The 24,970-nt window shown below is 46.7% G+C and overlaps 1 protein-coding gene across 1 annotated transcript in view; it reads left to right on the top strand.

Moving 5' to 3' along the window:
- The first annotated feature begins 176 nt into the window (after positions 1-176).
- SLC12A8 (solute carrier family 12 member 8) overlaps positions 177-24,970 on the top strand; it is a 132,794-nt gene continuing 108,000 nt past the window's right edge. The window contains 3 exon segments of the mRNA XM_024754763.1: positions 177-221; positions 1,043-1,137; positions 20,486-20,564. Coding sequence (XP_024610531.1) covers positions 177-221; positions 1,043-1,137; positions 20,486-20,564 — 219 coding nt within the window.

Below are 24,970 nucleotides of genomic sequence, written 5' to 3'. Positions count from 1 at the left end.
CCCCCCCGCCCAGTCCCTCCCCACCCGTGTTAAGATTGCTGTTCCCTTCTTCTGGGAGCCCTCCTGGGCGGCGGCGGGTGCGCAGGCACCACCCTTGGGGAGGGGAAGTGTCTGCAGCCCCGTCCTTCTCCACCTGGACCCGAGAGTCGTGGCCCAGGTGCTCGAGCCCGGGCGGCATGCCTCGTCAGCGAGACAGCTGGGACCCGCGCCGCGCACACCTGGTTAGCCACGTGGCGGCGGGGCGGGGACTGGGCGGGCCCAGCGCTAGGAGCGGGCGTCCCGGGAACCGGCGAGGGCGGACGCCGCGCGGCTGGTGGGTGGGCAGTGTGTAGGGTGGTCTCGGGGCGGCTCCTCTCCCCGTGGAGCTCTGTCCTGTAGTCAGGGGGCCGGCTTGGGTCACCTTTGCCCGCCTGCTCAGGTAGACCCCCTCGCTGTCCCCTGGCGCGTCTACACACGGCCACTGGCACACGAGCCTCCCGCCGACCCCAGGGGTTCCTGAGAACTCGGTAAGGGCGGGGCCGAGGCTGGAGGGGGCGTGCGCTGTGCTGTATGGGGTTCCCGTAAGTAGGGGTGCCTGAGGGACGCGGGTCCCAGCGCTGACTCAGACGCGAAGGGTCGGTGCTGCGGCTCCGGAGCGGGTCTCGGTAAGTCTTTCACCACCTGCAGCTGGTCCTAGTGAGCCGATGGTGCCCTTGCTCTGGACAAAGGGGTTCACAAGGATGGAGAGGAGTGTAAAACTGTCCTCAAGGGCTGGGCAGCTGGGCAGTTGGTTCCGACCCCCGTATTGAAGGAGCTCAGGGAGAAACAGAGAGCTGCAGGCAGCTGTGGCTTTCAAAGAACAGCAACATTTGAGCACAGGGAGGCTCTGAAGAATGAGTGGGATCTATCTGGGTACCAAAGAGGGAAGGAGGTGTTTCCAGATGAGGCAGAACAAGGTCCCTCCCTCAGCCAGGGCCTTATCTGGTATAGAGGAAGGATGGGCCATAAGGATCCAGGGAAGGAGGAGCCTCCAGCCTGACCCAGAATCCTGTTTACCTTCCAGAGGGGTCTCCCCACCCAGACTACCAGGACCCCCATTTCCGGAGAATGGCCCAGATGTCTCAAGTGCAGGAACTCTTCCATGACGCAGCCCAGCAGGTAGGCCTGGGCGGTGTGGGGGTCATGAGCAAAGGTCACCAGGCAGGAAGCTGAATGGAAACATCACAGTGCACTATTTTAAAAGTAATGATCTCAGAAGTTTATTTTGGTATGCCAGCTTAATCGAGAAAACGTTACAGCCAATTCCTAACCATCTGTGCGCAAAAAATCTTCTTTGGTATTTGTAGTGGATTTTGAATCCTGGACACTCCTCTTCCCACCCTGTCCCACCCACGGAGGTTTTCCATGAACAGAGTGAGGACTCAGATAATATGAACTCCTGTTAATACTGAATCAAACCAATGTAAGAAGGTAATTCTATTTCTGAAAAACTCATATATGCTGAAGCCAAATAGATTTCTGGGTTCTGTGATATCTGCAGGTTTTGTTTTTTCTTTCTTTATCCTCTCCCTGCTGATCATTAGCTTTAGTAAATATTCAATGCAGGTATGGAATTGAAGTGGCTGCCCCTTAAAAACAAACCAACCAACCATACTTAGGCATTTATCAGGAGGCTACTTGCACCCAGGGTCTTTGCTCTGTAACGATCACTCAACCATGAGGTTTTTACTGTCCCTTGGATTTCTCTCATCTTTATAGAGAGGGGTAGGAGGGTTTTCTGGCATTATAACAGGGGGGAATGAGCCCCCCCAGAAGGAGAGAGAATCAACTCATAGCCTCACACAGTAGCAAGAGAGCAAGGTCCAACACCCAGGAGGCCTGAGCCAAAGGGCAGAGGCTAGTGAGGCAGATGGGGTTCAGGGTTGGTGGGGGAATCCAAACTGGCTAGTTACCCCCTCTTCATGTACACGGGTACACACGAAAAATGCAGCATGGTGGCTGGCAAGTGGCAAGTGCTTAGCAAAAGGTACTGCTCCCCTTCGCCCTGGCAGGCTCAGAGCTGTATCCTCCATCCTGTATTGAGCTCCTTATATATCCAGCCCCTGAAGTATTCAATCTGCTTAGAAACGAGTGACTAGAGGTCCGGAATAGCTCCTCAGAGATATTTCAGAACTCTTGCCCAGAGCTGTTTGCTCCTGAATGAAAAGGCCGGTGGCCAAGTTTTGAATGTGGTCAAGGACCCTTAGAGAACCTTGATTTATTTACTTTATTTAAAAAATTTATTTAGCTTGACCAGTCTCGCATCATACTGGCAATGCGTTTTCTTTGGGTTTGCAAGACTGTACGTGAGTGTTTATGGCCCTAACGTGTATTTGTGGACTACTTCCTAAATAATGGGTACTGTGTTAGGCATGAAAAGGGTTACCAGATGGAAAACGTGAGGCCCTTATCTCCAGGGATTCCAAAAAGAGAGCGCTTGTTTCATCTCTGTGAGAGGAATCTGTTAAGGCTCAGCTGTGATCCTCTTTCTGTTTAAAACCTTCAATGGCTCCCCGTGTCCACCACTCAGAGTTCAAACTCCTTAGGCTAGGCCCTGCACAGTCTGACCCAGCCTGAGTTTCAAGCCTGGTCCCCTGCATCTTACTCCTTTTACCCCACCTTCTAGACGAAGGTCACCATTCCCCGGGCTCTGTGCTTGTGTCTTTTCCCTATGCTGGTCTTTGCTGATACTTCTCTCTCAGCTGATTTGCCACTGGAACCCTCCAGGTACCTAAGGCAGTGTCTGGCAGTCAAGTGGTCAGTAAATGTTAGTGCAGGCTAAATTGCTATGAGTGCCTTAAGAGACAGTTGATTTTTATTTTAAAAACATTTATTTATTTTGGCCACACCGTGCGGCACGTAGGATCTTAGTTCCCTGACCAGGAATCAAACCCATGCCCCCTGCAGTGGAAGCGCAGAGTCTTAACCACTGGACAGCCAGGGAAGTCCCGAGAGTTGATTTTTAAAATGATGGATGTAAAGGCCTATGCGTCACCTTCCTCTCCATCTCCCTCTCCCTCAATCTCTGAACATTGAGGGATTAGACAGTGTTAAATGTCATGGCCTTTGCTGTTCATTATCTAGACATCTTTGAAATCTATCCCTTTGTCTCCCTTGCACTGTCTTGTCCAAGGTATTACTTCTTAATTGAATTGTTCATACCTTCCTAACTTCTTTCCTCACATCTCTTCTAAAGTGATCCCTTTTTAAAGCATAAGTCTGTGCATTTGCCTCCTCTGCTTAAAGCTTTTCAGTGGCTTCTCACTGCCTTTAGAATTCAGTTCTGACTCCTTGCCCTGGCCCCCACAGTCCCCTGTGATCTGCCTGGCTTCCCCTGCTCCCTCTGGCAGCATGCCCTGTCACTGCACTTGCGGTGTGGCATTGAAGTCAGCTGTTTCTTTCCTGTCTTCCTTGAGGCTGTGAACTCCTGAAGTTCAGGGGCATGTCTTATTCATTTTTGTGTCCTCAGTCCCTGCCATTAGTGCTCAGCATATGGAAGATGCTCAATCAGTGCTGGCTCTACTTAACGGAATTCACCTGGTTAGGGATTGGGGGAGCTGCTGTTTGTATTACATCTTGAAGTATCAGTGGTAAAGTTGGGAAGCACATCCCTGAGGCTGAGAGGGTAAGAAAATGATAATAACTACCAACTTATTATGGGCTGAACACTTACTATGCATTGTCTTCACAACAGCATTCTGAAGTAGATATGATGATTTTGGTTGACAGATGAAAAATGGGGGTACTTTGAACCCAGGCATACTTGTTGCCAAGGTCCGGGTTTTAATCCTTTCTGCTTTATGCCTCCTGCCCCAGTGGTCCGAGCAAAGCCTGTATGGGAACAGAGAGCAGGCTGGATGGCTGATATGTTTGAAGTGTCTGGCCCTCTAGAAGTTTCCCATGAGCTTTTTCTCCCTTTACTCCAGGTCTGGAAGGCAGGAATTCTGCTAAGAGCTTTGAGGCCTGAAGTCCACGGTGCCCAGTGGGAAGATAGGCTGGGAGTGGAGGGGCGGGTGTTACCCTAAACCCTTCAGTTCAGATCTGCTCTGCTCTTGATCACTGTGACTGGAAAGTAGCTCTCAGGAGATTTGGCAAGAGTGGGGATGCTTGTGAGTTAGGTGGAGGGGTGAATGAATGGATTCTTTTTTTTTTGCGGTACGTGAGCCTCTCACTGTTGTGGCCTCTCCCGTTGAGGAGCACAGGCTCTGGACGCGCAGGCTCAGCGGCCATGGCTCACGGGCCCAGCTGCTCTGCGGCATGTGGGATCTTCCCGGACCGGGGCACGAACCCGTATCCCCTGCATCGGCAGGCGGACTCTCAACCACTGCGCCACCAGGGAAGCCCAATGAATGGATTCTTGGTTTGGCTTTACTCATCTCAGGACCAGATGGGGTAGCTGTGTGTGTGTGTGTGTGTGTGTGTGTGTGTGTGTGTGTGTGTGTGTGTGTGTTGGTCAAGGAGACCAAGTGAGAAGAGGCTGTAGATCTGAGAGTTGATGGTGCTGCCTGGGTTCAAGTACTGGCTCTAACCCTTTGTGACTCTGGGCAAGTTACTTCACCTGGCTAAGCCTTCGTATTCTCACCTATGAAACGACTACAGTAGTAGAAAGTACCTTAGAGAATTATGAAGATTAACAGAGATAATTCATGTAAATGTTTAGTATAGCACTCAGTTCGTAGGAAGCAGTCTGTAAATGTTGGCTAATAATAAAACTGATGCGGGGAGTATGTGTTTGGTCCACGAGGTAGTGATATGGATGATCAGAGGGTTCAGTTGGCACATGAACGCATGACTCAGCACAGCAAGGTCAGGTAAAACACCTAAGGCAGGAGTCCCAAGTCCGGAGTGATTCCCTCGGCCAGAACCAGAGTGTGGTACATTGTGCAAGACGCTATGGACAATGTGGGGTGAGCAGTCCATTGAGGAAGATGGGGTGCTTTCTAGGCCTAGCTGGGTCTGGACTGGTTTGGGAATGTGTATGTGTGTGTGTGTGTATTTGCGGGCCTGTTGAACTGTGGACGTACGAGTCTTGTTCCGGGAGCCTCTGTCCCCAGGCACTTCATTGATGTGCAGTGTGGTTGGGTGGTGGACTTGAACCTGGAAACCTGGGTTCCGAATTCTGACTGTGCCACTAGATGTGCTGGGCCCTTGGGCAAGTTACTCTTGGGCTTGCAGTCTGCTTCTACAACTGCGAGACGGGGTGAGCGGACCTGATTTTCAGGGTTCTTATGCCATATGCAGAAGGATCTGGCCCAGTGCCTGCCCCATTGTGAGCACTAAACGCAGTGCATGTTCAGTGATTGGATGAAGCAGGTTTCACACTGAAACCCAGTCGAGTAGGCTGTTTGTGAAACACGGGGCTGGAAAGCCAAGGAGCAGCTGGTGCCAGAGGGAGGTGAATGGAAGGCTGATGACCTTCGATTCCATGCGCATCTCCCTCAGTCGCTGGACAGAGAGGACTGTGACAGACACGGTGTGTCAGGAAGATGCAGCTGGCAGGAGAAAGCAGGTAGCTGGAGACAGGGAGAGATGGAAAGTAGACATCTGTGCGAGGTCTGAAGTCCAGCAGGATCCAGCGCTCTTAGTGTGGGAAATGGGGAAAAGTCAGCTCAGTGTACCAGGTATTTATTGAGTGCCTGTTCTTGCCTGGATCTCCAGCTAGTGCTGCAGATATTAAAACTGAAACCTCTTAATTACGATGGAATAAGGGATGCCTCCCACTAATCTGATGTGCTATTTCCCTTCTCTTAGGGTTGGACAGTCTCCAGAAAAAGTTAAAGGGAAGCAGTGTCATGCTGTGGCCCGAGAATGGGTCACCCAAAGCCTCAGATTAGCTAGTGCAACTCATGTTCTTTCTTCTTTATCTGGTTGGAGACTTGAGCTCCAGCAGGACTGGGTCTGTGAGGACCCTCTTCTAGGAAGTCTGTGGGGTAGCTTCTGGCTGGCCTGAGCTAGTCACCCTAGAAACAAGCCTGATGCAGACCCAGCTGTGGCATCTGGTCCACGGTTGAGCCAGGGTGCCAGCCGCCTCTGACCCTGCACCAGGACTCCGCTCCGCCAGACTCGCTGCCTTACCTTTCCCTTCTCTGTGCTCTCCTTTGCTCTTTCCCTGTCTTCCCCTCCTCAGTTCAGTGGCTTAACCTAGGTTAGCTCAGCGTGGCAAGGGAAAGAAAGAGAGTCTGGTCGAGTTGTGAGGCTGAGTGGCACAGCAAGAGAGGCAGAAGGAAGCGAACATGTTAAGAGACAGAGGGGGTACAAATTATTGCAGCGAATAACTGTCAAACTCAAAAGAAAAAAGAGATCCTCTGGTCCAGGCCCCTTGCTTAGCTTGTCAGAAGAGAAGCCTAGAGATGTTTAATGACTTGCCCAAAGATACATACAAAGAGTGGCAGACCCTGGTGGGAACCAAGCCCATGACCCCCTGACCCCATAATACGGCTCTGGTTGATCTTAATGCAGTCAGTCTTTAGGTTATAATTTTGAGCATTGGTGTCAGGCTTCATCGCACAAGCTTTGCTCTTGTTTTCTGTGCCCTTATTAGCCAGTGTACAGTGACGAACTGACTTATATTTTTGCTATGCGTTTTTCAGGCCCGTTTTAGCATCTTTAAAAAGCCAATATGCAAAGCAAGCCTTGGCAGCCATATGCTAGGTAACAGCTTATTGCCTTGTTAGAATATAGAGAAATGAATGTATCTGAGGAGAAAAGAAAAGGGAACCTAGGACAAGACTGTCATTAGCACCTCTTGTACAGATAGGGAAACTGGGGTCCAGGGTGGTTGGGTGGAAGAGAAGGGCTCACATCTGGGATTCCTGGAGCCGTGACCCCTATCACCCTCCCAGCTTCTATAGGGCATGAAGCTTGTAAAGTTTTTAGCGATTCTCTTTAGTAAAAAGGATACAAATTACAAATACAAAATTAGGTGTAATCTTTGGGAGGGACTTAATGCAAGTGAAGGGTGTTGGAGACTTAAGCTATTAGCTTCACTGTGAAAGACCAGTGGTACCCGGACAGAACCACCTATGTGAGGTGACAGAAGAAAAGAGGCTATGGTGCTGGAACCTGGGAGAGAAGAAAGCGCAGAAACCACTCTCGGGGTTGAGATGAGTCTGCAGCTTTCATGTGGGCTCTGTCGCCCTTTCCTGCTCTTTCTCTGTTATCTTCACCCCTTTCCACTTTGCAGCCCTGTGTATCACTTAGCCTAGGAGGTCAACCCTGAAAATGGCAGTGCTCTGAAAATGCTTCATATTTGTAAAAAGTGGAATGGAGACATTTTCTGGATGAAGGTTCCCTAGAAACTAGAATGAAAGTGATTCTTCACTGCAATGAATTAGGTGGGATTGTCTCACTTGTACCCACAGGAGCTTCATTTGTAGAGGTGATTGAGTGAGGACACAGAGAGATCAGTGCCATTGAAAGAAGAATTATTGCTTACATTTCCCAAGAGAAGGAGGAATGCCATGCAGGGCCACAGGGGAAGTGTCAGGTTCTGGTCAGGAGACAAAAGCAGGAATGAAGCGAAAGCCTGGGCCAGAGCCTTTGTTGTACTTTTGGTGGGCAGGGCAGGGCAGAGTGAACAGCTTAGGACTGGCTGGTTTGAATAGTTCTGGTGGGCTTTGGCTATAGAGATGGTCTCTAGTTTCCTAGCACCTGGCCTGGGGATGATTTAGGGCAGGAGAAATACTGGCTCGTTGTGTGAGAATTAGATAAAGGGGGTGGCTTGGGGAATATACTCAGAATTGGTAAGTTTGCATACGAGAGACATGCTCCTCGCCAGCTGTTTCCTATCTATAAGAACTGGTTAGCCCTGGGAAGGTTCATCTCTTCCCTGATCCGTAAGATTGATTGATTGATTAATATTTTTGGCTGCGTTGGGTCTTTGTTGCTGCATGCAGGCTTTATCTAGTTGCAGAGAGCGGGGGCTACTCTTCATTGTGGTGCGTGGGCTTCTCATTGCAGTGGCTTCTCTTGTTGCGGAGCATGGGCTCTAGGCGCGCAGGCTTCAGCATTTGTGGTACGCTGGCTCAGTAGTTGTGGTGCACGGGCTTAGTTTCTCCACGGCATGTGGTATCTTCCCAGACGAGGGCTCAAACCCATGTACCTTGCATTGGCAGGTGGATTCTTTTTTTTAATTTTTAAAACTTTATTTTATTTATTTATTTTTGGCTGTTTGGGTCTTCGTTGCTGTGTGCAGGCTTTCTCTAGTTGTGGCAAGCAGGGACTACACTTCGTTGAGGTGCACAGGCTTCTCATAGTGGTGGCTTCTCTTGCTGTGGAGCATGGGCTCTAGGGGCTCGGGCTTCAGTAGTTGTGGCACACGGGCTCAGTAGTTGTGGCTCGTGGGCTCTAGAGTGCAGGCTCAGTAGTTGTGGTGCGCAGGCTTAGTTGCTCCACGGCATGTGGGATCTTCCCAGACCAGGACTTGAAACTGTGTCCCCTGCATTGGCTGGCGGATTCTTAACCACTGCAACACCAGGGGAGTCCTGCAAGATTTTTAAGAGTCATAATGTCATAAGATATAGAAAGGAAAAAGCATGATTAATACATTCTGCCTAGCTATGAATGAATGGACTAGATGACTTAAAAATTTCTTACTGCCTTAGGGTACATTTCATCCATGGTCAGATATAGAAAAAATGCAGTCTTTGCCATTTTTTAATAGTTTGGGGTTGCAAGGAGAATCTTAGATGCTGTGTTAATGTCTCTGCAGTACTTTTCTTGTAATTTGAGTCAGAGGCCACTAGGTGGTGCTTAGACTCTGGTCTGGCCTGGTTGAACAACCTGGCTTCATATAGGAGTGGATAACTGAATTTTAGCTTATTTTTCCATTCATTTTATTCTTTCTCTGACCAAAATATATCTCTTCAGGATAACAGTTTAAATACTACATAGATGTGTATTCATAGAACAATGTCAAATAAGTGTAGTAAGATTTAAAGAAATATACCTACTTTATTGAGTGTAATTCAGTATCTCTTTTTGCTCATTAATCATTATCAAGTAGTAATGTAATCTGATTCTTAAAATTTGTTTTCTTTCCTTCTGAGTTTAATAACTTCATCAAAAGACTAGTGGTTGTAGTGATAGTGGTGTGCTTCAGAATAGCTTGGCATGAGCAGTCTCCAGAGGTAGTACCTATTCTGGCTTGAATGCCTATCTAGTAGGATATTGTTGTCATTACCACTTCTCAAAAGAAGGGTACATTCCTTTTGTTTTTGTTTTGATGTGTGAGTGTTTTCTTCTTTACATGAATAGGTATAATGAAAGAGAAAAAGATAGTGAAGTAAAAACCACTGATCTGTGTAAAAAATTCTGTGATGTTCTTTTCCCAATCTGCAGATAGCTTGTAAATCACATCCACAGTCTCTGTCAGCAGTTACAGGATTTAGGTGCTCACTGATGAATTTGAGGCCATGGTAGCCTAGTGACCCTCATTTAGCCAAAAATAGTTATGTCTGGGGCTTCCCTGGTGGTGCAGTGGTTGGGAGTCCGTCTGCCGATGCAGGGGACACGGGTTCGTGCCCCGGTCCGGGAAGATCGCACATGCCGTGGAGTGGCTGAGCCCGTGTGCCATGTCCGCTGGGCCTGCGCGTCCGGAGCCTGTGTTCCGCAGCAGAGGAGGCCACAACAGTGAGAGGCCCACGTACTGCAAAAAAAAAAAAAAAAAAAAAAAAAAAAAAAAAATAGTTATGTCTGGTCCAGGTGATAAGTTTGCTGTAAAGTGAATCCCAGTATTTATAGAACTTAAAACAGAAAGCTGTGACTCATTTTGAGTAGCTTTCCCTTTTTATTTTAGGCAATTATCAGTAAAAAAAACCCAAACAAACCCAACATATGAACAAACCCCAAAACCAAAAAACAGCAACAACGCAAAGCGAAGGCAAATTCTAATTTTTAAAAAAGATACACAAATGTTAGGGACAGACATTAATTTTACCAGAGACTTCACTACTTTTAAGTAGACTATATTTCCAGTACATTTCCAGTACATTTCCAGTACATTTAAAATTCAAATCACATCCATCCGCTGCATAAAATGAAGTTGAGTTGTAAATAAATTACTAACTTGAAGTCAGCATTTTATTTTTCAAATACTTCTAATAAAGTGGTAAATTTTTCTTCAAATAAAAGATATTACTATTTTTATTATACACGTACTACATGCATGCAGTAAAAAAATTTTTTTAAATGAGAGAATTATATAAAATTAAAAGCCTTCTTCCTTTGTTCCTTCACCACCATTCCCCAGAGACAGTCACTAATGGTTTCTGGTTTCCGGGTTTCATTTTCCCTAGTGGTTATCATTATAACTTTAAATAACTTATTTATACCTCAGTTTCTAGACTAAGTTATCAATTTATTATCAGTTTACTTATTGCTTCCTGATATGAAAAAAGAGGACATTGGCACATTTACTCTTCCTTCTCTCATTTCTCTCATTTACTCATCCTTCTCTTCCTTTCTCTCATTTCATTTTGAATTTTTTGTTAGTTGGATTATTATTTTTACATTGTCAAGGTTTATAAAATTTATATATTTTTCTGTAATTGTAATGAGTATTTCCATGTTTGTTATAGTTGGTTATAAAAATTTTACACCTATAAATAGTACTATAAATTTACAATAGTAAGATGTATATGTGTGTGTTTAACTGAATAACCAAGTGATGTTATTAGACTCATGGAGAAGAAAACACAAGCATAAGTTGTTAAGGCTTTGCTGCTTCTGAGCTATAGAGTCTTAATTTTTTTCAAGTTCCCTTTAATTCTTCTGGTTCATATGCAGCTACTGCTGTTTCTTATATCCCATGTCACCTTTTTCTGAGTATAATTCTCTTATCTTTTGGGTGACAGGAATTTTTTTCATATATGGAATAGTGGTAGTAAATTACTCTTTCCTTTTCTAACTATAGAAGTACGGAAGGCCAAATTGTTTTCATGTATTTAAAAAACAACATTTTACAACAGATTGGATGCAGAAGTTGATATGGGAATCCAGCTGTATTCTATCAAGCCAGACATTAAAATGATTTGCAGAATGTATAACAAGGCATCTCTTTTCACTGAATATTTTTGTTTGGGAAAGTAGTTATTTTTCATGCAAACATGTTACTTATTTTAACAGATAATGGGTTTATTATTATTATGTTTAAATGATTAATAAGTATTTGAAAATATCTCCCTTTAAGTTTCTAATATGGTGAATACTGATAGTTGTAGCACGCATAAACAAAAGCTCTTTGGGATCCTCAGTAATTTTTAAGAATGTAAAGGGGTCTGGAGATCAAAAAGTTTGAGAATGGCTGCTCTAGAGATTAAATATACATTTAGGGCTTCCCTGGTGGCGCAGTGGTTGAGAGTCCACCTGCCGATGCAGGGGACACGGGTTCGTGCCCCGGTCCGGGAAGATCCCACATGCCGCGGAGCGGCTGGGCCCGTGAGCCATGGCCGCTGAGCCTGCACATCCGGAGCCTGTGCTCTGCAATGGGAGAGGCCACAACAGCGAGAGGCCCACATACCGCAAAAAAGGGAAAAAGAAAAGAGAAAAAAAAAAAGAAAAATATACATTTAAGAATTTTCAGTTTGTTTAGAGTTAATATTGTACCACTTCAGTGTAAAAGGCAGGAACTTGACAATCACATAGGCGCGTTTACCAACCCTGCCCTCCAGTCTTTTATGCTATATATGTTACTTCCATCTACATGACAAAGCCTCCAAGATAATGTTATGCCCAATGATTGCTGTGGCCTATGTCTTCTCCTAGCATTTGCTGGCTCTGAACTTGGAACTTCTCAGGTGCCTTGGAAGGCAGCTCTTCTCTTGGCTGCCCTGGGCTGCTCTATCACTTGCTTTTGTTTTGTGCCTCCAAGCCCATCTGCAGGAATCTCTCCAAATGTCTGATCTGCTAGTAGCACTTGGTTTTTTCCCTTTCTAGTTATAACTATAGTTTCATACTTTAAAAAAAAACAACACATCTTTTCTGTCATTGTCATGGTAATTTGGAAGGTAGGAAAGTGCATATTCTGCTATCTTAAAAGAGGTGTCTAATGTCACTCTCTAAAGCACTTTGTATTCATTCATTCATTCATTTAACTAACACATTTAGTAAGTACCTGTTCCATGTTAGGCACTAGAGGTACAAGAGTGAACAAGCTGTTCTTTAAATATGTCTGGGCTTCTTTTAAAAAATAAAAATTGCCTTTACTATTTATTTATTTTTAAACTTTTGAAATTTTGATAACATTTCACACTTGTAGAAAGTCGCAGCAGTACAGACCGCCATATACTCTTGACTCAGATTTACCAGTTATTAACATTTTGTCCTTTTGCTTTATTATTTGTGTGCTCTCTATATATATACATATATTTCTATTCCATATATATAATATATATTTTAATACCTATTATATTCGATTACATATATATTTCTCCTGAACCATTTGGAACTAATTTGTAGACATCATGTCCCCTTATCCATAAATACTTCATGGTCTGTTTCCTGAGAAGGACTTTTCTTTTACCTAACCACATTATATTTATCAAGATCAAGACCCTTAGGGAACTCCCTGGTCCAGTGGGTAGGACTCCACACTTTCATGGTCAAGGGCCTGGGTTCAACCCCTTGTCAGGGAACTAAGATCCCATAAGCCGCTTGGTGTGGTCAAATAAAATAAAATAAAATAACCATAGCCCATGCCTGGATGGCTGGACTATGGAATACTAAAAAAAAAAAAAAAAATCAAGACATTTAACATTGATAAATCCTATTATCTAATCCACAGTTTCACAGTCCACTTTCGCCGGTTATCTCACTTATATCCTGTAGCTTCTTCTCCCGGACTGGGAGCCAATCCAGCATCACGCAGTGCATTTAGTCATCACACCGCTCTAGTCTCATTTAATTTGGAATGGTTCCTTAGCCTTTCTTTGTCTTTCGTGATCTTGACATTTTTTTGCAAAACACAGGCTAGTTTTTTTTGTAGAATATTTCTGAGTTTGGGACATGAACTCTCATGATTAGATTCAGGTTTTGCATTTTTGGCAGGAACCCGTAGAATGATATTGTGTTCTTTTCCAGGCATCATATCAGGAGGGAGGTACAGGGTTTCCACTTGTCCCATTATTGGTAATGTTAACTTTGGTTACTTATTTAAGGTGGTGCCCACTAGGTTAATCCACTCTAAAGTTACTAATTTTCCCTTTGTAACTAATAAATAATTTGTTGGGGATACTTTGAGACTATGGAAATATCCAGTTCCTCATCAGTTTTCTACCCATTAGCTTTAGCAAACATTGATGATTCTTGGCAGACTCAGTTATTACTGTGATGGTTGCAGAATGGTGATTTTCTAACATCATCATTTCTTCTACATATATTACTTGGTCTTCTATAAAGAAGAATTTTCCCTCCTTCCTCTTTAATTTATTCATTTGCTTATATCTGTATGGACTCAGATTCTTATTTTTTCCATGTGTATTCTATTGCGATTATTACTGATTTTGATGTTCAAATTGTTCCAGATTTGGCTAGTGGGTGCCCCTTCAGTCTGGCTTCTATGTCCTTATGACACATCCTCATCATTTTTAGGAGCCCTTCCTTACTTTCTGGCACAAAATATTGTAGGCTTATTTTGTACTTTTTCTGCCCCAGCCCTGAATCAGCTATTTCTCCAAAGAGCTCTGGCTCCTTAAAGTGAGAAATGGTATTTAGAGACCAAGATCTGGGTGCTAGGTATGTTCATTGCTACTGGGGTGTCTTGACTTACAGACCCTTTAAGTAGACAGATATATATTTATAGATATAGATATATAGATATGTATAGATATGTCTATATATATTAAAAACTATAAATTCAAACTGATACCTCTAATTCTAATTTATCACACTAGGGTTCATTCTTCTTTCCTCTTTTCTTAATTTTAACTGCCTTCTCCAACAGTGAGAAACTTGACTCCCAGTCGGTATATTTACTTATTTGCTTAGTCCTGCAATTCATGGAAAGTAGATTCAGGAGTGGTAACTCCTACCCCTGTAAAAAACAAACTTTCTATCTAGAATTTCTATTAGTTTGTAGTTAGTTATTTGTCTTTAGACTGAGAGCACATAGTGAAAGCACTATGTTCAAAAGTTAACTCTGGGGCTTCCCTGGTGGCGCAGTGGTTGAGAGTCCGCCTGCCGATGCAGGGATCACGGGTTCATGCCCCGGTCCGGGAAGATCCCACATGCCACAGACCGGCTGGGCCTGTGAGCCATGGCCGCTGAGCCTGCGTGTCCGGAGCCTGTGCTCCGCAACGGGAGAGGCCACAACGGTGAGAGGCCCGTGTACCGCAAAAAAAAAAAAAAAAAAAAAAGTTAACTCTGCTCAGTTTTTTCCACCTTCGGTGTGGTTATATTATTCATTAGAATTATAGTTAGGTTAATTTGTTTCTCTTTGCATTCTGTTTTAATTTTTCTCTCTCATCCTGTCGATTTGATTTGATTTTGTTTAATTTTGAGTATATAAAACATTGATGTGATTCCAAATGTCAAAAGTACTTAGTACATAAGCATCCTCAAATGGGTATAGTATTGTCTGATCCACTGAAGCACCTAGAAAAATAAATCGATTGCAGTTGATTTTTAGCTGGTTTGCCTGTTACTGGGGGAGGGCATTGGGGTCTGTGTTTCTCTTCCTGATGTTAAACTGAGGTAGACTGTCTAGTGGTAGACTGTCTAGTGGCAGCCTGAGTCTCGCAGGAGGGCTCTGTCCTTTTGCCAAGGAGGCTGGGAAGGGAAGGGGAAGCTCTTGTTTAGGTGGCCATGGCATCGCTGCTGTGGGAATTTAGATCTGCGGGGTGCTGTCAGGTGCCCAGAGCATTGTGTCTTTGGGTTCTTCATTCTGACCACAGAGGTGGCCGCTCTGTGGGGAATGAGCTGCTGTATAGCTCTGAGAGGCAGAGCTCGGGCAGGGGCCCCACCAACATCAGCGCTGTCACAGCGTCCGCGGGTCTTGCCACTCCTGGGCCTGTGTGGTTGCTTGACCAGGTTGTGCCTTGGGAGATTCCTGGCCTTGGACCGGGATGCACACGATGGAAGAGCCACAGGTCAAGCACTGGGAACTACTGTTACGGAGACACTGGCTTTTGCACCTGTTCTGTGCAGAAGAGATCCGCACAGCCACGAAGATCTCACGTTTCTAGGAGTGCCTAAATCAGTGCTGACCAAGCGTGCTGCCCAGATTCGAATCCAGGGAAATCAGGCTTTGACCACTCCATGTGGGTCCTGCGGAGCAGTTCCCATTACCAGCTTCAGTCAGGGTAGCAGAGCGCTCATCGGACACCCATTCTCGAACTCCTAGTACAATACAGAAGGGCCAGCTGCCCCAGCGCTGGGACTGGGCAGGGGTTGGAGAGAGGCAGATTTCAGGCTGAACTGTAGAGCAAGGATTCACCTGAAACATGAGGATGAGGTACCAGGGCAGATAGAAGATGCACAGTCAGTAAGACCTCTCTTCTTCCCTTTCCTCCCAACTTTCCTGAAGAAATCCTCACCCCCATTTAAAACTGCCTGATGTGCTTCACGCTATAACTAGAAAAACTTTCACGATGATCACCTCATCTGAGCTGCGCAGCCCACCTCGAGGCAGGTGTGTAGCTACTTGCACCGGATGCGGGCACTGCAGGCGGCTGCTGGCCTGTGGAGCCCTGCTGCCCCCCGCCCAGCTGCAGCTTGTGGCGCCTGTTCAGAGCCAGAGGAAAGGGACGCGGCACCCACGCTGCTCAGCGCGCCACAGTTCAGCAGCAGCTTGGGATATCCTCTGATGTGCGAGTAATAATGAAATAATTAGCTTTCAGAAAGCAAGCTGCGGGAGCATGTGTGCGTGCTCCAGGGTAGAACCAGTCTTTGGGAGGAAGGGGCAGGCTATGTCTTGCTCTGATCCGCTCCTGACCCAAGTGGGCAGAAGCAGAGTTTCTTACCAGTCTCCTTTCCTCCAGCTGCCAGGAGAGAGAATAGGTGTTTTCTCACATTTCAGATGTGTTCAGTAAGGCCTGGAGGGTGGCCTGTGGGAGGGCGGTGGCTGTTTGAGACAAGAGGCTCCTGGGTGAGAGCTCGCATCATTGCCTGTAGCAGAGCTTTTCTCTGTCTTACTCGACTCCACTTGCTGGATGCAGGAAGTCACGTGTTCCCCACTCTGGACACATTTCAGGTGTGATTTCCCTGTCTTTCTAGATGCCCTGCTCGAGTGTGAAGATTCTCATGGGAGAAAGACTTCTACCTCTGAACTAAAACACCCACCAGGTGGCCGTGGTGTCTCCAGTGTGGGGTGCAGTCCTGGGCTTAGAGGGCCTGGCTCCTTGTTCTGGGAGGTTGGAAAGGAAAGCCCTAGCAACGAGCAGCGCACAGGTGCAATCACCTGTGGCCAGACTCCAAGTCTCTGTGCCCTGGAACCTGCCAAGTTGTCCCTGCCAACCTGAGGGTCCTCAGGAAAGAGAGGAACCTGCCCCTTGAGGATGTTTGTGGTCCCCTTTCTGAGGGATTGCTTTGCCCCTCACTTTTCTGTCTCTTCTTTCTTAGTTTCCACCCCTGCTTCCCAGTAGCCTCCATACTGGGCACAGCACACATCCTACTGCCACCTGCCTTTCCCCGCAACCTGTCATGTCTGTGTCGTAGAGTGTTGAATGAGACTCTTGTTATTTTGGAGTTGATGACTGGGGCCCAAATCTGAAGACAATGAGGTTCTAAGAGAGTTATCAACAGTTGGTACCAAGCACAAGATAGCCCAGAACTGGCCCAACTATCACCCCCTGTCACCCCAGCTATTCCACCTCCCTCTCCCTGGGCAACAGAAATGACTAGGGAGAGGCACAAAGGGAGAGTCTGTGAGCCACGGCCTTTGTGGGAGGGCATATATGAGACGAGATGAGCTTCCTTACCCTCCCATAAAGGAGGGGGTTTGGCATGCGATCCCTTGAGTGGCGGGGAGAAGCTGATATTCTGTCCTCCTATTGGATGTCTGCTTATGCTGCAGACATGGCTCTGCCCGCAGCCTATCTGCGCAAGAGCTGAAGGGGATCGGAGAGAGCTGGCCGGACAGACAGAGAGTAGGGTTGGGGAGTAGCCAGTTGTGATACTGTGATTTATAATAAATAGATATTTGGCACAGAGCTCCTAAAACCCTTGGAATTTCCTAAGTGATAAGAGTGATAAGGTGTCTTGATATTCATAACAAATGCCTTCAGCCACCACTGGGTTTATATTAGTGAGGTGACTTTTAGAATCACCTAGGATGGAGGCTGGTTACAGAGGAACCAGCCATGTGATTGGAGGGTTGGAACTTTCAGGGTAGGGGAAAGGAGCTGGAGGTTAAATCAGTCACCAATGACCAGTGATTTAATCAGTCATGCCTATGTGATGAAGCCTCCAGAAAAACCCAAAAAAGAGGGTTTGGAGAGCTTCTGGGTTGGTGACCACGTGGAGATGGTGGGAGAGTGCTGCGCTGGGAGAGGGCATGGACCTCAAACCTTTCCCTAAACCCCCTCATCTAGTGGCTTCTGAGTCATATCCTTTCATAACAAGCTGGTAATCTAGTAAGTAAAATGTTTGTCTGAGTTCTGTGAGCCGCTCTAGCAAATTAACTGAACCCAAGACGGGGGTGGTGGGAACCTCTGATCAGTAGCCCGTGGGTCAGAAGCATAGTGACAACGTGGACTTGGGATTGGCATCTGAGGGGCAGTCTGGTAGGACTGAGCCCTTGACTGTGGGATGGCACTGTCTCTGGGCGGGCAGTGTCGGAGTTGTCTTGAACTATGGGACACCCACTGGTGTCAGAGAATTGCTTGGTGTAGGAGAAACTGCCCCCCACTGGCACTGGTGTCAGAATTGAGCCGGTCCGATGGTAGTTACTATGCAAGGGAGCTGGTTTGAGCTGCCTGTCAGGCCGGTACTCTCCACAAGGCCAACCCTGGGGCAGTGCAGAAGGCTGAGGGCGTCCTGAAAGTGGGGAGGCTGGAGGGTGTGGTGGGCCAGGGAGAGGTGACTAGCATGGGCCCTGGGCTGGCGTCCTGTATTGATGTTGGCGGCAGCATGTCTGCGGGGGGGCTGGGAATTGTCCCTTGGGGTCTCCCGAGTATCTATTTGTCATTTTATTCTAGGGTTCTCCATCTCATCCTAGCTCCCCTTTTTGGTGCTTTTGTTCCTTCTTCCTTTTCTCTCATTGGCTTATGTCTCTCTCTCTCTCTCTCAAAACATCAGGGCCCCAACCTTGGGTCAAACTTAGGTGTTTCTTGCCAGTATCAGATGAGCAGGGTTTGGGGAGACTTACTTGTGTTCTTGTGTCACTTGGCAAGAGAAGATATGCGCACTCCTCTAAATGTCCTGAAATAAACTGTCATGACTTGGGCACCAAACCCATTTCAAACCATGTATACCTTCACTTACACCTTTATTCTCAGGGTAAAGAGTCTCCTAAAGTTTCGGCTTCATTCATCTGTGAAGCACCTTTAAGGCTGATTTAGTCCAGTGAGACCCAGGGAGTGAAAAGCTTTTCATACCCCCATTAGGTAAATAAACAAATAAACAAAGCAGGTTTTACAGGGGAAATATGAAGGCTGTGATGACAGAGGAATACAGTTTCTAAAATCACAACAGGAATTTTAAGGGTAAAGCAGAGGTACTCACAATTAAGCGAAATCCAGGATGTTAGAAATTGCACCTGAAACATTGACATTTAGGAGAGAAAAGGGCCTGTGACCTGTGGTGCAGGTTTTACAGTCTGGGTTGGGGAATTCAAACCCCAACTGTGGACCTAGGCTGGTTGTGTCTCTTCTCCAGGGCTCGCTTTCCTCGGCTGGCTGTAGACAGGGGCCCTCTCCCTGCCTCGCTCCCGGGGTGACCTGAGCACCAAAGTGGGGAATTGATGTGGAAGCTGAAAGCACTCCCTAAATTATTACTCTTTGTTGTGGATAGTTGCTATTGTTATGACTGTTTCTAATAAATAGTAGGCCTGTAACAAGCCATGGTAGGAAGCGAACACAAGCAGAGGCGGGAAGTTGGGCCAGGTCCTGAGTTTTGAGATTAGGATCCTAGAAAACAATCTTACTTACCACAAAGTCCCTTGGTACCATTTGTTCAAAAATAAGCATAGGTTGGCAGGGTCTTTGCTCTTAGCCAAGATCACTGTTCTCATGTTTATTGACTTTCAGGAGATTCCTCATTAGTGGTTTGCAAAAGACATGCACAGAGATATACAGAGATGAAAGGTGTTTCAGCTGGTGTCAGGAGCCCCCCGGCCCATCTGTCCTGCGTGGCTTCACTGATGGCCCTGATGATTTCTTGAGGCCCTTTTTTCATCTGTAGGTGTACGATACAAGGGGGGAAGCTGGGATCCTCTCCTTTCGTTTTGACTGAGCATAGTTGGCCTCTGGCCTTGGTCCTAGATCATGAGCGTACCCATTGTTCTCAGCTGTTCAGGGCCTCTGCCCCTGACTCTGGACCTTAGATGTCCCCTGTCCCTTGACTTCTCTGCCATCTCCCTGAGGTTATAGATCACATACGCGCACCAGTTAGACATAGTGCACACAGTGGGTCTTAGTTGGGTGCCTCCCTTCCCCACCCCCAGGTGAGAATCATTTCATCACTGCTGCAGTAGTTTGAGGCCATTGGAAGAGTCCAGTGATGTCTGAATTTAGGTTAATTACTCGACCTGTGCAGGTGCAGTTCATCGTATGAGTGGCTACTGATTTTGTTTAAGATCGTTTTCAGTATTTCCATAAGGTTTAGTCTTTTTAGTGAAGAGTTTCTGTATGAGTGTACTGTAAGTGCCTTTGTTATTTTTGAATTGGAAAAATGAGGAAAGCATCTGTTTCACCACTTGTTAGCCTGTGATTCTAGACGACTGCCAAATGATGCCTTGGGATCCTGGGGTATGGGATGGAAGGGCACTTAGGGATCACCGTACCAGCCAGTGTTCAGTCAGGAACACAGAAACTGCCCTAGATTTTTTCAACAGAGGGAATTTAATACATAGAATTCATTACAGAAGTGTTAGAAGGGCCAGAGGAGAAAAAGGTAAGTAAAGGAAGGTTCTCCAAAGATTAGTAACTGCTGGAAGCTCCTCTTCCCACCAGGAAGGGAGAGACTGAAAGGGAGGATGGCGTCACCCGGAGCTCCTGACCGATGTCAGAGCTGGAGCCCAGCATCCTGCGCTCACCCGCATCCCAGTGGCTGGAACTCAGTCACGTGGCCACACCGCCTGTAAAGAGACTGGGAAATGCAGTCTCCCGAGTGGCCGGAAGGAAAGGGAACCGAGTTTGCCGAACAGCTTGTCTGGGCTGCGAATGGCGCAGGAATTGCTACGCACACAGCCCTGCAGGGCATGGCCCAACAGGAGAGCTTTAAAGCTGAGTTCTCCCAGCACCCACCTCCGTTCCCTCCCCGCTCCAGCCCTCCCCACTGCTGCTGAGCTGACTCCTGTGTGCCCTGTTTTCAGGAGGCTCTGGCCCAGCCCCAGCCCTGGTGGAAGATCCAGCTGTTCATATGGGAGCCAGTGCTGTTCGGGACCTGGGATGGTGTGTTCACGTCCTGCATGATCAACACTTTTGGGGTTGTCCTTTTCTTGAGGACTGGCTGGCTGGTGGTGAGTGATGAGCTGGTGGCCGTGGAGCCTCCTGTGGGCCTGGGGCATGGAAAGCTCTGTCACCCTTGGGTATTCCACAGTGTAGTCAACAGATTCCTGAAGCACTGATGCTCTGGAAGCACAGAACAAGAGCAAGTACCTGGAGTAGCTAGTATTGCTTTTTAAATGAGAATCCTGAGAACCTGGGCCGCAGACAGAGGTTCCTGTGGAAGCCTCACCATGGATTTACCTACAGGAACATGAGCACGGAAGTCAGGGCACACTGTGGGTGGGACTAGAGGTGGGTCAGAGAGAGCAGGCTGATGGCAAGTTTGCCTCCAGTTTGTGACCCTCTCCAGCTTTCCCAGTGTTCTTTAACTCATCTGATGCCCTGCCTGGAGAGGGGGAGGGGGAGGGGGAAGGGAGGGAGAAGAAATTGTAAAAACCTACGGTTCTCCTCCATGCCTTTCTCCTTACTTTCACACGGAACACTTCACTTGACACTGCTGGTCACCAGATTTCTCCCCACAGCAAGCAATTCTGTGGCACCAGCTGAGTGTCCTACAATGTAACTCAATTCTGACACTACCTGGAGAGAGCATCAGATCCCACAGGTTAAGGGCTCCATCCCATAAAGCTGCCCCCACCCACTTCAGCTGCCAATCACAAGTCCAGGTTGTCACCTATGCTTCTGACCGAGGCTGTGCATCCGGGGTTCCCACAACCCCCCCGTTCCCACGACCCACGCCCCCCCAGATTCCATTAATTTGCTAGAGCAGCAGGGAAACACTTATTTATGTTTATTAGCTTATTAAAGGATTATGATCAAGACAGATGAAGAGATACCTAGGGCAAGGTCTGCAAAGGTCCCGAGAGCAGGAACTTCTGTCCCCGTGGAGTTGGGGGGCATCACTCTCCTGGTATGTGGCTATGTTCACCCACCTGGAAGCTTTCCAACCCCATTCTTTGGGGATTTTTATAGCAGCTTCATCACACATGATCAATTATTAACTCCATTTCTAGCCCCTCTCCCCTCTCTAGAGAAGCGTGTATATGTGTGTTGGGGGTGGTGCTGGTGAAAACTCCAAGCTTCTAATCGCGGCTTGGTCTTTCTGGTGACCAGCCCCCATCCAGCAGCCCACTGACAGCGACCTCGTTAGAACAAAAGATGCTCCTTGTGTTTTTAATCGCTTAGGAATTTACAAGGGTTTTAGGAGCCCCGTGTCAGGGATGGGGTCAAAGACAAATGTTAGCACAAGAGATGCTTCTAGTGCTCTTGTCACTTAAGAAATGACAAGGTTTCAGGAGCTCTGTGCCAGGAGCCAGGTGCAGAGACCAAGTTGACCCTTGAACAACATGGATTTGAACTGCACGGTCCACTTATGCTCAGGTTTTTTTCAATAAATAACACAGTACTGCACGGTCCATGGTTGGTTGAATCCGTGGAAGGGAAACTGCAGATAGGAAGAGCTGACGATGGGACTTGAGCATCCGCAGATTTTGGTATCCAAGACCAGTCCCGGAATTAATCCCCTGTGAATACCTAGGGACGGCTGTATATATTTTCTATTATCTCATGGAGGCAGAGAGAGAGAGGGGTATGTGTTTATGGTAAGAAATTGGCTCTATGATTTTGGGGGCTGGCAAGTCCCAAATCTGTAGGATAGGTGAGATGCAGGTAGGAATAGATGTGGCAGTTTTTTGAGTCCAAAACCTAGAAAATCAGGCAGAACTACTGTGTTGCAATCTGGAGACCAAATTCCTTCTTCTTCGGGAAGCCTCAGTCTTTGCTTTTCAGGCCTTCAACTGATTGCATGAGAACCACCCACATTATGGAGGGTAATTTCCTTTACTTAAAGTCAGCTGATTGTGGGACTTCCCTGGCAGTCCAGCGGTTAAGACTCCACGCTTCCAATGCAGGGGCCGCGGGTTCCATCCCTGGTCAGGGAACTAAGATCCCCCATGCCACGTGGCGTGGCCAAAAGATAAAAGAAAAAAAAGAAGTCAAGTGATTGTACATGTTAATCCCATCCTAAAAATACATTTACAGCAACTTCTAGACTAGTGTTTGACTAAACAACTGGTCACCATAATCTAGCCAAGTTGGCACATAAAGTTAACCATCACATCTGCAAATTCCAGGGGATGAAGCTTCACTGTTGTGGGGTGTATGGGGTTCTTAGTCCTCTTAGGAGGCCTGGTTGAGGCCACGCCTTCCTCAGCTCTTGCTCTACTCCGTATCCAGGCCCTTAGCTCAGGGTTCAGCCTTAGCCATAGCCAGGATGGGTCTGAAAGTTTTCTTTATTAATGTGTGGAAAGCTTAGAGCAAGGTTAGCAACCTCTCTGGTGTGGGTGTCTCTCATACTCCTCCCAAACTTACAGGGGCCCCCACTTCCAAAAACACAAATCCTCCAGCTCAGATGCCTTGTCCTGGCAGCCATTCTCAGGCTTCTGGGATCAACCTCCGATTTTTCCCCTTCCCGGACGCCACCTCACTGCCCAGCACCTCTCCAGCCTGTGTCCAGGGAGGCCCAGCAACCTGACTGCTGTGGCAGAGGAAGGCCTGGCACTGACAGCCTAGGCCCCTGGGCTCTGCCTCATGCAGGGGCTGCTTGTGGAACGGTGGAAGGAGAGAGGGGTAAGCGCTCTCTATTTCTATTCTTAAATCTTAGGGCCTCCTCTTAACCCTCTCGCTGGGTGGCTTTTTTGAGAAATGGCTATCCAGAAGTGTCAGTCCCATCCCCAAAGTGAAGTACAACTTGTGTTAATTATTTATTGCTGTACAACAAATTATCCCAACACTTCGCGGCTTAAAGCAACAAATATGTGTTATCTTGTCATTACTGTGGTTCAGGGATCCAGGAGCAACTTAGCTGGGTGCCTCTGGCTCAGGGTTTCTCATGGGGTTGCAGCCAAGCTGTCAGTCAGGGCTGCACCCTCACCGGGAGGCCCCGCTGGCAGAGGGTCTGTTTCCAGGATCACTTGTGAGGTTGTTGTCAGGCTTTGTCACGTGGGCCTCTTCATAGGGTTGCCTCAGTAACTGCAGCTGGCTTCCCCCAGGGCCAGCAACCTAAGAGAGAGGGAGGGAGCAGGTGCCCAAGATGAAAGCCACGGTCTTCTCATACGCTCATCTCAAAAGTGACATCCCATCACGTCTGCGGGGCTCTGCTCATTAAAAGTGAGTCACTCCATCCAGCCCCCGCTCAAGGGGAGCAGATTACACAAGGGCACGAATGCCAGGAGGTGGGGACCACTGGGACCATCTTTGAGGCTGCTACCACACAAATACATCCTTTTGTCCTAAAATGATCTCTCCTTTTCAATTCTGACATTAGTTTTACCTGAAAAATCATACTTGAACATGGAAAGAAAGGTAAATGTGAAATGCCAAAAATAAGGTAGAGCTTCTAGAGGATAGCATAAAATTAAAATAAGTAGAGGTCATGCCCAAGTCATTTTTAAATAGAAAATATTAATCCTAAAGAATAATTTGGCAGCATATTTATAATTTGGAAAACGTTAAAGTAGCAATTTTGGTATGAAAACTTGAAGACTGGTACAGACTTTTAAAAATTATCCCATGTAGACAATTTAAAAGCACGAACAAAGGAAGAAAATAGTAATTATATAAGTTCATTAAAAATATAAAAACAGCAAAATAAGTAACTGAATAAAGCATAACTGAATATAACCCAATTCTTTAGGTACCATATAGTCTACCGTGGCGAACTTTAGATCCAGTTTTTCCCCTTCTCTATCAACAGAATCATAATTTTGCTTGGTATGACATTACTCTCAGCTGAAAACCCAACAGATTAACAAATACAATAATCCCACTTCATTCTCCAACCTCCATCTAAATATCAGTAGATGTCAAAATAGAAATAAAATATTTACCCCTTTTTCTCCCCCCTCCCCATGCTTCGCTACTCATTTATAAAAGGTCTTTCATATAAATAAACCAATTTTTCAATGCAGTGAACTTCTAAACGTTCAAATAACTTGCAGGTGATAAGCATTTTTAAATGTCAGAAGTGCGAGAAGAGAATAGATGCAGTATGGGCGGCCGGAGTGCTGTGCACACAAATGAAAGAGAAATGGGGAAAGCAAGGGAAAAACCCCAAACCTAATCCTGCTCTCTTGGCAGCCCAGAGGTAAAGACGGGCTTTGGAACAAGACTCAGTGTGATAAGTGCTGTGGTAAGCACTAAGTCCTGGGTACTCCTGGAGCCAGAGGAACGCTCCCAGGGACGGCTTCCTGCAGGAGGAAAGTCTAACCCCTGTCTTGAGGGATGCGTTGGAGTGAACCTGCCAAGGAAGAGGAACGGGCAGAAAGGCGTTCCAGGCAGGGGAGCCCCAT

Source organism: Neophocaena asiaeorientalis, unplaced genomic scaffold, assembly GCF_003031525.2.
Source record: "Neophocaena asiaeorientalis asiaeorientalis breed wild unplaced genomic scaffold, Neophocaena_asiaeorientalis_V1.1 scaffold423, whole genome shotgun sequence".
Lineage (NCBI taxonomy): Eukaryota > Metazoa > Chordata > Mammalia > Artiodactyla > Phocoenidae > Neophocaena > Neophocaena asiaeorientalis.
Note: the sequence above shows the minus strand (reverse complement) of the source record. Positions and strands in the feature narration are given on the sequence as shown.